The sequence below is a fragment of the Amborella trichopoda genome, chromosome 4, assembly GCF_054954075.1.
Source record: "Amborella trichopoda isolate Santa Cruz 75 chromosome 4, AtrichopodaSantaCruz75HAP2 v2.0, whole genome shotgun sequence".
NCBI lineage: Eukaryota > Viridiplantae > Streptophyta > Magnoliopsida > Amborellales > Amborellaceae > Amborella > Amborella trichopoda.
The window spans coordinates 16,612,776-16,627,250 of NC_142339.1; the positions used below are offsets into that span (position 1 = coordinate 16,612,776).

The 14,475-nt window shown below is 34.8% G+C and overlaps 1 protein-coding gene across 2 annotated transcripts in view; it reads left to right on the forward strand.

The window, feature by feature from the left end:
* Window positions 1–10,085: 10,085 nt before the first annotated feature.
* The window catches only part of DIT2.1 (dicarboxylate transport 2.1), a 30,579-nt gene continuing 26,189 nt past the window's right edge, over window positions 10,086–14,475 (forward strand). The window contains exon 1 of one of the 2 annotated variants that reach the window (XM_006827906.4): window positions 10,086–11,220. In XM_006827906.4, coding sequence (XP_006827969.1) covers window positions 10,408–11,220 — 813 coding nt within the window. In that variant the 5' untranslated portion in view covers window positions 10,086–10,407. The remainder of the gene's footprint in view (window positions 11,221–14,475) is intronic. The other variant, XM_088865001.1, reaches the window with a different exon arrangement.

The window sequence follows — 14,475 nt, forward strand, 5'->3', positions numbered from 1 at the left end:
TTATTGTAGATTAAATATGAGACTTCCACAGTCGCTTTGCACCAATTTTATCCGTTTTGGTCCTTGCTTGAAGTACTTTCTGTTTTCGAGAAATCACCTGAAAAAGGGATTTCGGTAACCGTGAGATCTTATTTTCTTTCTTCCTTGTATTTTTTGGTTTATCTGACCTTGGATTGAATGTAACAATTATACCAGTTTGTAGCCCTTCCTGATACGGTCTCATCGGACCTATCTTTTTGAAGATCTGATTACAGTTCTCGAGTTTATTGCTTCACGGCGTTCGAGATGCCTTTTTCTTCACAAGCTCTGTTTTCCATGGTTTCGAGCTCATATTCTCTCTTGAAAAACTTTTATTCAGGGTCATGTGACGATGCGTGTCGTATATCAAAATGAGCAGGTCACCTATCTTGTGTCCGAATTTGAGCGTGATCCGACTTCAATCGAGCGATGTGTGGGTGTTTGAAAGTCATTCCGAGAGGTGAAGATCACGACCTCCATGATTGGGGACTGGTTTCGGTGAGGCCCCACCGCAATAGTACACGACTTTTACCCTTTCGAGGTAATTGAGGCCCAGTTCCTGCGATGTCTGATTGAGCCCAAATTGGTCCCTAAGGGTCTTTCGACGTTCTGGATGCAACGACGGTGGTTTGGTACTGTTTTGTATGGTCTCTTTGTGGTGTGATGGTACTTTTCCCATGGTTGCCTAGTGTTGGGCTTATTCTGCAGCCCTTGGACTGGTGGTGTCTTGGGCACCAGCAAGACTAGGTTGTCATTGGCTCTCTTCTTATTTGTGTCAGGGATGTCAGTACATCAAAAATGACATACAACAAGGAGACCCATTGTTGAAGTTGCAACAAAATAAATGGAAAAAGAGAAGATAAGAGAGAAATAAATCAACACATCATATATATAGTTCGGCAATGGTGCCTACATCCATGGAGGTTAAAACAGTATTTCATTGCTAGGGATTACTCTGGTTTACCAGAGATTTATAGAGTTACAACTCTTGTCTTTTAGGAAACAAATCCCATTACAATAGTAATCCCGCAAAATAGGAAGCTCAATATAAGAAACTTTAATATTTGTAATATATAAGATAGGAAACTCAATATCTGGTTTCTATAATTGTCAACACTTCCCCTCAAGTAGGTGCATAGATATCCAAGCAGCCCAACTTGGACAGTATCTGATGGAACTTTGTCTTTGTAATAGATTTAGTAAACATGTCTGCAAGTTGGTCTTCACTTCGAATAAAAGGAGTAAGAATAATGTTTTACTGAACCATTTCGCTCACAAAGTGACAATCAACTTCTATATGTTTGGTTCTATAATGAAAAACTGGATTTGATGCTATATGCATAGTTGTTTGATTATCAAACTTTTCCATTTGATTGACTATTGGGAATCCCATATCTCGAAGTAGGTATTTTAGCCATATCAATTCACTAGTAGTTGAAGTCGTGCTCTGTATTTGGCTTGTGCACTGGATCAAGCAACTACATTTTGAGTAACTAAGTTTCCTCCAACCAATGTACAATCGTCAATAGTGGACCTCCTATCAATTGAGCTACTTGCCTAGTCAACATCAGAATAATCAATAATATTAGTATGACTATTCGGTTTCATCCGAGCACCTCTGCCTAGTGACCACTTAAGATATCTTAGTAACCTTTTCCATATGACATGATCTAGGAGCATGCATAAATTGGCTCACAATGCTAACCACATACATTATATCTAGTCGAGTCACAATCAAATAAATTAATCTGCCAACAAGTCTTTGAAAAGGATCCACATCTTCAAGAAGTTTTCTATTTGTTGAATTAAGCTTGCAATTAATATCAACATGGGTGTCAACGGATTTGACTCCTAGTTTCCCAGTTTCTTTTAATAGGTATAAGATATATTTCCTTTGAGAAATGAAGAGTCCATTTTTTTTATTGTGCTACTTCAATGCTAAGAAAATACTTTAGTTGACCAAGGTCCTTGATGTTGAATTTCTTGTGAAGAAAATTTTTAAGCTTCATGATTCCTTCTTTATCATTTACCTACAACGATAATATCATCAATATAAATGAATATAACTGTTGTACCTGAAGTTCCCCTTTTTATGAACATCAAAGTATTTGCTGCGCTTCTAAGAAACTCGACACTCATCAAAGCTGAGCTGATTTGACATACCATGCCCAAGGTGATTGCTTAAATTCATACAAGGCATTCTTTAATTTACTACAATACCTTTCTCTTTTTCTTTTAAATGGCTTGGAAGAAGACTCATATAGACTTCTGCTTCAAGGTCACCATGTATGAAGGCATTTTTAACATCCATTTGATACAAATACCACCCACAATTAACTGTGATAGACAAATGGCAACTGGTGCAAACGTCTCTTTATAATCAACTTCATAAGTTTGGGTAAATCCTTTGGCTAAGTCTCTCAACAGACCCATCATTATTATATTTGATTTTAAAAGCCCATCTACATCCAATTGTTTTCTTCCATTTAGGTAACTTAACAATGTTTCAATTATGGTTTTTGTCAAGTGCCTAAAGTTCTTCTTTCATGGCTTTCCTCCATATAGATTGAGAAATGACATCTTGAAAATTAGTTGGCCCAGAATTATTAGAGATAGATATCAAAAAAGCAAAATAGACAAGAGAGATATTTTCATAGGAAATACGATTATGAAGATAAGAAACTACATGGTAAGTATAAAAATGTTGAAGTCTTGCGGAAGGTTGAGAGATACGAGAAGACCTGCGCAAGGGGATATCAAGTGGGGCCACGATGGAATCTTCTTCTTCTAAACTAGCTTAGTGAGTTTCAGAGGTATCTTCAACTTTGGCTTGTTCATCGTGACTTTCTTTAACTTTTGCTTTATCATCATGACTTATTCCTGGTGTGTTGGACACATCACTAGCACTAGTATTAGGCAAGGGCAAACAACCTCTTAAGCACTTCCCCTGAGTCCTATTTTTCAAACTACTCTCTAATGTGTCATGAAAATAGGACTCTATTTCAACAAATTTAACATCTTTGGAAATATGCATTTTTTTTAGTTATGGGATCATAGCATTTGTATCCCTTTTGAGTAGAGGAGTATAAAAAAAAAATACATCTACTGGAACGTTAAGCAAGTTTATCGCAGTTGTGTCCATCCACATGAACATAAGATATGCATCCAAATACACACAAATGGGACAAATCATTTTTTTTATTTATCAAAACTTCAAAGAGAGATTTATCCTTAAAAATTTTAGTCAGAAGTCTATTAATCAGATAACAAGTAGTTACAATAGCCTCAGACCAATAAATTTTTGGAATATGCATCTGAAACATCAAAGACCTTGCAGCTTCCAAAAGGTATTTATTTTTCCTTTCAGCAACTCCATTCTGCTGAGGTGTTCCAACACACGATGCTTCGTGTATAATGCCAAGATTATATAAATGCTCAGAAAAAGCGCCGTTCACATACTTTGTGTGATTATCCATTTGAACAATTCTAATCTTGCCATTATATTGAGTGGAAATTAGTTTGAAAGATTATTTGAACACAGGAAAAACTTCTTTTTTTTATTTCAATAAATATACCCAAGTAGCACAAGACCAATCATCAATCATAGTAATAAAATATTTAAAGCCAACATAAGAATCAATTGGGGCTGGTCAACACACCTCAGAATGTGTCAAATAAAATGGTTCATTCGAAACATGCATAGAAGACTGAAAATGAAGTTTTGTTTGTTTTGAGCATTTACAAACTTCACAAGAATGAGAGTTTAAAGATAGATATGGCATTAAGACTTTCAAAATTTTATCTGAAAGGTTTCTACATCTCCAATGTCACAATTTATTAATACCATAATTATCTTGACTGGCAACCAAAGCCTTATTCTCTTGATTGAATAAATATAGCCCATGAGATAATTTTTCTTCACCAATCTTCCTCCCCATGGCCTGGACTTGGAAATTCACAAAGTTGTGAGAAAAAATAACATTGCAATTCATACTTTGAGTAATTTTACTAGCAGACATCAAGTTAGAGGGAAAGGATGGTATAAACAGAACTTCAAAGTTTTGTAACTTAGAGAAGAAATTGGTATTACCAACACTATGAATAAGAATCAAAGAATCATTAACAATAGACACATGGTTCATATTTTCATTATTTTTGAAGTTAGATAGACACTGCAAGTCACTAGTCATATGATCTGTGGCCCCTGAGTCTATTATCCAAAGAAAAGTGTAACAGGAAGATATGAGAGTATAAAGGTTACCTGTATCTTGAAATAAAGAAGAAGGATCATGTGTAGCGGAAAAATCATTGTTGTTACTTGATTGTTGATAATGATCACAATTGCAGTGATGAGTTTGAGTGGTTGCAGTTAGAGCGGTAGATATGTGTGTTGTTTTATTACCATTATTTTGGGGCATTTTTGTTTCAGATTTCTTATTATTAGCAACCAAAAAAGGTTTCTTAATACTTTCTTTAAAGGTTTGAAATCAAGATAAGAACAAGAAACAGCTTTCGACCACACAAGAAAATTAAGTCCATTCAAAGAATCAATAGTAAGTTTAATATTGGATTTAAGTTCTGAATTTGCCATTACGAAGAGATAAAGAGAGCTAGGAGACTGACAAGATCAGGAAAAAACAATTAAAGAATAGAAGACGCCTCAATCAGAACCAACTGAAGTCCCCAATGAACACTATTGTTTCTCTCTCTAAAAATCGCCAAATTTGGTTTGCAAAGGGACGAAATTCTGAATTCCCCAATGGGAAAGTTCTAGAGAGAGAGAGGATGTGTGGGGATGTTCTAGAGAGAAAGAGGATTTGCGGTCATGGCTGTCATCGAAAAGGTTACAGAGGCGGCGAGCAACCTTCATGTGAGTGACTCTCACAAGGGGGTGAAGATCATGACTTCAACTATTGAAGTGAAAGATGAATCGAGAGGGTGACCTATTCAAAAAGCAAAGATCAAAATTTTTCTTAGGAAGACTGCAAATTTCAATGAATTGATAGCCCCTATAGTTTCAATAGTCAATGCAAACTCTCGTTGCAAATAATTTTGGAAAAATTACAAATAACCCCCAAGACTAGACTTTTTATGCAAGTTACCCACAACCAAACGTTTTTTCTCACTTTTTCCCCCAAAAGACACTTTTGTAGCAAATACCCCCTAGTAAAAAAAGTATATTTTTTTGACAAAAGTACCCTTGTTTGTACACAAAAATTTAATTTTGGCCGGACATTCATGTGGGCTTACATGGGCTGCCGAAACACTCTTTGACATTGTCGAAACCCGTCGAACTAAAAAAGCGCCAGACCGCTCTTTGACATTGGCGGAGCGCACTTTGGGCATGTTGCCGGATCGCACTTTGGGCATGTTGCCGGACCGCACTTTGAGCATGTTGCCGGATCGCACTTTGCCCATGTTGTCGGATCGCACTTTGCGCATGTTGCCGGACCGCACTTTGGGCATGTTGCCGGATCTCACTTTGTGCATGTTGCCGAACTGTATGGGCCTATTGCCTAGCTGCATAGGCCTATTATCGGACCGCTCTTTGGCAGTACCGGACTGCAAGGGCCTATTACTAGACCATTTTTTGTTAGTGTCGGACTGCCACTTTCACTGCTAGACCCTCCACTATTATTTACTAGACCGACATTACACTGTCGGACTGCCCTAAGAATATGTGGGACTGCCTTTTCGTGGGAAAGAGGAGTGAAAGGCGGGGTAAAATTAAGGGAGGGTAGTTTAGAAATTTTTTTAACTTTTTTTGAGTTGAGTGGGTATTTGCTAAGAAAGTCTATTTTGGGGTAAAGAGTGAGAAAAAAAATTTGGTTTGGGGTCACTTGCATAGAAAGTCTAGTATTGGAGGTTACTTGTAATTTTTCCAATAATTTTTGAATGGATGGTATGAGTTGCAAATAATTGTTGCATGTAATCGTTGAGAGGGGAAAAACATAGAAGGTGCAAACAAAGGCCAAAGGTTCAAGTGATACCATGTTGAACTTGCAACAAAATAAATAACCAAGAGAAGTTAAGAGAGAGATTGATCTACACATCATATATGTGGTTCAGCAATGGTGCCTACATCCACGGAAGGTAAACAAATATTTCATTCATAGGGATTACTTTGGTTTACCAGATATTTATAGAGTTACAACTCTTACATTTTAAAAAACAAATCTCATTATAATAGTAATTCCATAAAATAAAAATTCAATATAGGAAACTTTAATATTTTGTAATATACAAAATTAGAAACTTAATATATGGTTTCTATAACCGTCAACACCCATCTCCTTAAATTTAAATTTCATTTGATCCTTATTTTGATTTTTTCAATGTTCAATAATTCTTAGGCTTATCCTCTTAGGCTTACGATTATCACCAACATTTCATTCAACCAACCATGGTAAAAAATGATCAAAGGTAGAGTTTCATCAAATACACCATAGGTTTTGTATGATCCCATCACATGTGGTGAGAACTTCTTCACATCATACAACTACAATGAACAGTAGTGAGAACTTTTCACATGCTACAAGGAATTGGGCTTGGGTCAAGACGGTAGAGATTGGGTTTTCATACTATATCTTTAGTTCCATTCCTATATAACCTTGTTAAAAAAATAAAAAAAAAAGTAAACTTCTACACACCCAAATAGAAATTATGGTTAATACCAATGATTTAAAAATCCGTGAGTCGCAACGGACTCGCCCGAGTCAGCACGGTAATCGGTTACCCCGTGCCGATTTCAGTGTAAAACCGGGAATCGCCCGGTTTTAGAATAAATCGGCCGGTTCTGCATAGTGAACCACTTGTATGACGTCATACACGAGTAAAAGTTGCCCGTATGAAGTCACATGGCGAGCCATCACCCGTATGACGTCACATGGCAAGTCACATAACGAGTTAACAGGCGGCAAAATATAGATTTTCCATAGTTCACACGTGGAAGACCTCCTTCACCCACCGGGCAAATGTGGATGGCAACCTCGGGGACATGCCCGCAAACCTCAAGAAACTTACAAAGTAATTTATAGAAGCAAAACTAAAGCTTGCTGTTGGATGTGGGATAATTCCTACAGTGCATTAAATTACAACGGAATTTGGATAAGTATTATTAATGTAAAAAATAACCACACTCGTGCTGATGTGGCGGAGTGGTTATCACTTCTATGTTAAGCCTTCATGTTTCAAGTTTGATTCCGTCCGGATACATTTTATTTTATTTTATTTTTATTGACAATAAAAATAAGCAGAAAATAAATTTTTTTTTTAAAAATTATTATTTTTGAAATCTCTCTCTTTCTATTAAGAATCTTTTTTACTAAATTTATTCTATAAATTTTAAAAATTATAAATAAGCAGAAAATAATTTTTTTTAAAAAAAATTATTTTTTTTGAAATCTCTCTTTCTATTAACAATCTTTTTTACTAAATTTATTCTATAAATCTAAAAAATTATTTGTTTTAAAGAAATTTATTTCATTGACATCTCTCTCTTTCTATTAACAATCTCTTTATTAAATTTATTCTAGAAATTTAAAAAAAAAAAATTTTGAAAAATTAAAGTGTTTTTTCGAAAATTGGTATGTATTCTAATAATTTATGACTAAATTTTTATTTTATTTATTAACTTTTTGCATTATAAATCATGTAATTTATTATCTTTCTTACAATTCTCAATAATACATTTTAAATTAGATCGTATTACAAAATATTTTAGATTTGTTATTATTTGTATAATAAAATAATTATAAATTTAAATCAACAATTTTAATTTCAGCATATAACATTATAGTTAGTTAAGTTGTAATAAATTTGGATTACAGTTGGTTAGTTCGTAATAATTTGGGTATTTTTAAGGGATTAGGGCTTTCTACCAATTTGAGATTTTAATGGTCATTTTTTATCGATTAAATCTGCTCTTTATAGTAGTTCAAGTATGATTATATATTTTATCCATGATAATTATATAATTTCTTTTATGTGTGATGTAAATCTCTCTCTTTCTATTAACAATCTTTTTTACTAAATTTATTCTATAAATCTAAAAAATTATAAATAAGCAGAAAATATTTTTTTTTAAAAAAAGTATTTTTTTTTGAAATCTCTCTTTCTATTATCAATCTTTTTACTAAATTTATTCTATAAATCTAAAAAATTATTTTTTTTAAAGAAATTTATTCCATTTGAAATCTCTCTCTTTCTATTAACAATCTCTTTTACTAAATTTATTCTAGAAATCTAAAAAATAAAAATTTTGAAAAATTAAAGTGTTTTTTCGAAAATTGGTATGCATTTTAATAATTTTTGACTAAATTTTTATTTTATTAATTAATTTTTACATTATAAATCATGTAATTTATTATCTTTCTTACAGTTTTCAATAATACATTTTAAATTAGATCGTATTACAAAATATTTTAGATTTGTTATTATTTATATAATAAAATAATTATAAATTTAAATCAACAATTTTAAGTTCAGCATATAACATTATAGTTAGTAAGGTTGTAATAAATTTGGATTACAGTTGGTTAGTTAATTTGGGTATTTTTAGGGGATTAGGGCTTTATGCCAAATTGAGATTTTGATGCCCATTTTTTATCGATTAAATCTACTCTTTATAGTAGTCCATGTATGATTATATATTTTATCTATGATAATTATATGATTTTTTTTATGTGTAATGGCTAACATAAGTTTATACAGAGAAAAAACACATCAATATTTACAAAATGATGAAAAAAGTGAAAGTTAACAATGAATACCCTCATTTATTATTGGATTCCTAAAAGACAATATTTATAATTAATTTTAATAATGTTTTTGAATTTTTTTAGAGCTTAATTCGATCGAGTCGGCCGATTTTCGATCCGAATCGTCAATTCACTGATCCAGATGGGTTTTTGAAATGCCCGACTCGGAGCATAGATCTATTTTTTAAATCACTTATTAATAATGATGATAGACATGTAGCATGGTGCCTTGGCATCATCCATGGTTTCGTCCTTTCTAACCACTCGAAGTGGTTGGAATGGCGGGTCCGTCGTGGGCCGCTTGAGGCTCACTGTATTTGTAGAGGTTTTCCGTCCGTTGATGATTCCAAAGATGCGATTGCATCTCATTTGAAAATTTCGTCTCCGATCTTTTTTGATGACGATATCTACGAAGTGCCGTTACTTTAGCGTGTAAACCGATGTCTCTTTTTAGTAAGCCAAATTAAGATGAGACCTATAGCCTATACTAATTTTTTTGTTAAAATTTTCTAGTTAAAAGTTAAAAAGTTTGTAATCATTCTTTAATTTAATTTAATTTAATTTTTTTTTATGAGTAGTTGGCCACCTTTATCCACCCAATTTCTACCGCAGTGTCACCCTAATGCTCTTCTTATTCTCAGCTTAACCACGTATAAATTTTTTATTTATTTTTGGGTGTGGAAGGGTGTTTAATTACGGGTCCCATTTTACTTGGTTTGCTACCAAACTAGTTTTTTTGATATTTGGGACTTTTGATCTGGTTTGCTAATCTGGATGAGAATTGGTCAGGAAGGAACTGATTCTGAAATGGTGTAGATTTTGACTAGGTTCTCCCCCAAAAACCGCCTATACATATTTTTTTTCTTTTTAAACTTATATTATATTACTTAATTCTCCTCTAAATCCCTATACCATATGTTTTGATTTTGATTTTATTTTATTTATTTATAATATATTTAGATCACTTGGACTGATCTACACCTAATTTGGATTGCCAATCCAGCAACCCAACACAGATACGAGTGAATCATGTTCTTTGTTTTTTCAAATTTTAAAACATTACCCAAAACAAAATCTCTTTTTTACACGTATTTTAAAAAAAAATGTTTTGTAAGTCGATCGACTTATAATATTCTTCGGTGGTCTCCCTATAAAATATATCTTAATGATATATTTTTTATTCAAAATTTTAAAGTTCAATAATCTCAACCATAACAATGATGTAAATTTATAACCTTTTTTTTCAAAAAATATAAATGTTATTTTTGAATTTCTTTTTTTACCGTCCATCTCAACTTTTAGTAGATTTAAGGCATCTGTCCTAGAGGTGGAAGTTAGACAGACAGGGAGTGTACGGTAATAGGTGAGTCGGCTGACTCACCAAAACCGTGTCCTTTTTTTTTTTTTTTTTAATAGAAAAGTTCTTTACAATTTCCAAGTCTTTATTAGTTTGCAAAATTTTAAGTATAATTTTCGTGATTCCAATTGTTTGATAAAACTTTAAGGGCAAAAAGCGTGAATCTTCTCGCTTTCAGCGGATCATCCCTTCCCTTTCTTGCTTTCACAGAATCATCCTTGGCTCCCCTCTCTCTTCTCTCTCTGTACATTTTGAATCTCTCTCTCTCGACGAATGGAGAGCGTGGCTCTGAGTTCAGTTACCACAGTCAGATTTTACCCTTCTCTCTCCTCTCCATCATTCAGACGCTGGATTCCCCCCTCATACAAGGCGCCACCATTGTCCCCCTCTTATCGCCGGCCCCTCTCTCTCTCTTACTCCTTCATCTCCTACCCCTCTTTCTATCTCTTCAATCTCTCTCCTCATCCCCCATCTCTATCCTCCATTCGCAGCTCGCCTCGCTGTGTCTCAGCAGTTGCAGAGGCCAATAGAGAGAAAACCACAACGCACGGAGCAAAGCCCCTCCCCTTCATCTTATCGGTGGCAGTTGGCCTCGTAGTTAGATACCTTGTCCCCAAGCCAGTAGAAGTAACAACGCAGGCATGGCAATTGCTTTCTATTTTCTTATCCACCATTACAGGCCTGGTGCTGAGCCCTTTACCAGTTGGGGCGTGGGCCTTTATGGGCCTCACCACCGCTGTCATAACAAGGACTCTCTCCTTCTCTTTAGCATTTGAAGCCTTCACAAATGAGGTGATCTGGTTAATCGTGATATCTTTCTTCTTTGCTCGTGGGTTCGTTAAGACACGGCTTGGTGATCGAATTGCCAATTACTTTGTGAAATGGCTTGGAAAAAGCACCCTTGGGCTCTCTTATGGGCTCACAATTAGTGAGGCTCTGATCGCTCCTGCTATGCCGAGCACTACAGCAAGAGCGGGAGGTGTGTTCTTGCCCATTATAAAGTCACTTTCCCTTTCAGCAGGAAGTGAGCCTGGGCAACCGTCTTCAAAGAAGCTTGGATCCTACTTGGTCCAGTCACAATTCCAGGTTGGTCACAAAAGTGTGATTATCTTTTGGAAATGAATTGAGAATACCCACATTTGTAATTGTTTTTTGCCGCCTTCAATTGCTTGTCCCTTTTGTAAATCAGTTCAAAATTCAAACTGCGGAGCTTGATTTGTTTAACCACTTAAGTTTTAATGTTTTAGTTTTATGCCTTCCATTGATATTATCCAATTTGGGTTAACATAAGTTTTATGCCTTTCACAGATAATCCAATTTGGGTTTGAATTATGGGTTTTTTTAGCCTTCAATGTGGTTTGTGAAGCTTGATTCTTTTTCAGGATGAATTGGAAATTGATGAAAATTAGGTTTGATTCTTTACAAATCAACACCTTAAGTCAGCACCTTAATTCACAGAGAGATCTAATAGATAATAAGTCTTAAAGAGAATAAGAATAGAGAATAAAGGAAAACTCACAAAACCAAGAGGAATCCACCTCCCAAGGTTTATTTACTAAAACTAAAGGTATTCACTAAAGGTTCTCTGTAGAAAATAACAAATTGAACTCCCTAAACACTTCAATAACAAGTACTGAAATAACTCATAACCCTAAAAAGCTCGTACAAAATCTTGGATATCCATCCTATTTAATCATTGCCACCCATTATTAACTTAAAAATAAACGAGTAAGCTTGCCCCTAATAAAATCATAATAACAATTGAGATAGAAATAAAACAAACCCAAAATGACTTCTTCAAATTACATCACTGCCCCCTTTTGCCCCTCACGGTCCTATGACCCTTGGCTTCCTAGCCATGAAGTATTTTGGGCCTTCTGGCTGAGGCTTGGTTGCGTCATTCCCCCCCTTGGTTGAAAGGAACTCAACTTTGGCAAGTTGGCTTTAACATAGAGGTAGTATAAATTTGGATCCACTCTTTTGAACTCTTCCTCAAAAATCCACGTGCTATCAGAATACTGCCTGCCATTCCATTTGACTAGATATTGGCAATAGGAACACTTTCGAGTTTGAAAGCTTCCAGTCTTCAAAACTTGCTCAATTTCCCCTTCTTTCTTTCTCGGCAATTGCTTCATCATATCAACAACTACTTTTTCTTGGACTTCTAGGGGTTCTCCATGAAATTCAAATAAATCAACAACCTTAAATATTGGGGAGATATCCAATGCTTTTGTTAATTCCAATTCATATGCATTATTTCCATATTTCTTCAAAATGCGCCAAGGGCCACTTCTTGAACTTAAGCTTATTATAGGTCCCAATGGAGACCACTCCTTTCGCGAATACACCATTACTAAGTTACCTTTCGCAAATACACCATTACTAAGTTACCCTCCGTGGACTTGAGCTTATTATAGTGGTTTTGGCTGTGGCATAGCTCTGTAAAAAATGCTCAATATGTGTGTAAGCACGTGTGCATGCTTGTCAATATATGTGTGCATGCTTGTCAATATATGTGTGCATGCATGCATTAGTTACATGAAAAACTCTCATGCGTGCCCATGTGGGTGTGCATGCTTGTCAATATATGTGTGCATGCATGCATTTGTTACATGAAAAACTCTCATGCGTGCCCTTGCACGTGGGCATGTGGGTGTGCGTGCATGTTCATATATGTGTGTGTGCGCATTTGTTACATGTGGCGTGTGTGTGTGTATGTGTGTGTGTGTTTTATTCTTTGATTCATGTATCCACTATTTTTAAGGTTTGTCTCCGCTCATGTTGAATTTCAGATGATTGATTCTTGTTAAGGGATTTCCCATTTAATCTTCTTGTCTTTTTGCATTGTGATGTGTTTCTATTACTATGTTAGGAAGTGACAGAAGTGGGATATCTAGAGTGCAAAGCTAAGTTTTATATTGAGCTTTGAGAGCGGAAAATTTCAGAATTTTGAATTGAGAAATGCTAGAATAATTTTTAAATTCGCTTATGAAATGCAAGTTAAAAGAAGACACATGAATTGCCTTCTAAATCTTGGAATTTCTCTTATTTATTGGTTTAAAACAATGTGTTACTGCACTGAAAAAGTAAGAGGTGGCTCTTTTTGTACCACTCTTACCAGCACATTGGTTTTTTAGTGACTATTTGATTATGGTTTGGAAGTTTAAAAAAGATGCTGTGTAAGCTATTTGCTATGTTCATTATGAGTTGGTATTCATAGTTCATACTCATATCAGCACAAATGTGTTGTTATTCATATTCATATCAGCACAAGTAAATCATTTCTTGCTTTGTGGCATGGGCATGGTTGTACATTTATTTATTCTACTTGGTGAGATTAATAGCTTGTAGCGATGTGACCTAGAAAATGGAAAACTTGAAATGCTTACAGTATGGTAAGTTGTCATATACACATTATACTGCAACATTTTAAGGGGCAATGATTTGTAGAAATCTTTATCCTTGTGTGCTTTAATCCTTGCTCCTACATGTTCCTTGAGCATTTCCAGTAAACAATATCTTAACAAACATTCTGTCCAATCTGATAATGATACATCATTAGTTTCTGAAATTATCAATTCCTTCCTATATATTTTCCAGGTTATTCTGTATAATATAAATTTACAGTTCAATTCCCCAGATGGTTAAAAAACATGATAGCTGTTTTTTAGTTTTTTTAGTTTTTGGGTAGTTCAGCTGTAGGAATCGAACTTTGAGATGCAGCTGGAAAAATATCTGATTAATGGTCTCTTGTATCAAATATATTTTCCCGTAGTATTCGGAATCTTTTGTTGTTTGTCTTTGATGCATAGAAAAAGAGCGATAGTGGCATTGCATCAGTAGAAAATCCGGAAGACCCAAACCCTCCTTAGTCACCTGTAAACTGTGGTATGCTATCTGCAGTATTGCTTGGCCCACAGGTAGTGTGTAACCTAAACCGTCACAAGTGATCATCTCATCTTTCTCAAAGAGAAAACTAAGAAACCGATCTATAACTTAAATGATCACAAAGCTCTTCAAACATTCCACGGAGTCTCCAATTGCACCTAGAACCCCACCATAGCCATCTGACAACATTAAAAGATTGCGTTCAACAATTAGAGCTAGGGAAAAGGCATATTGTAGATCCAAGCATCTGCTAGTGGCATTGGAGACTCTGTTTATCCATTAAATTGTGGTGATGGGTAACAGCACCAAGTCAAGACTGGAAAATATTTTCTACCTTTTGACCTCTGCCAACCACTTACTTGACCACAATTTTTTCCCTAAAATATAAAATATAGTTACTATGTCAAAACTTAGGAACAGGGCCTGAGTCTAAAAGTAAAGATTTAAAATCTG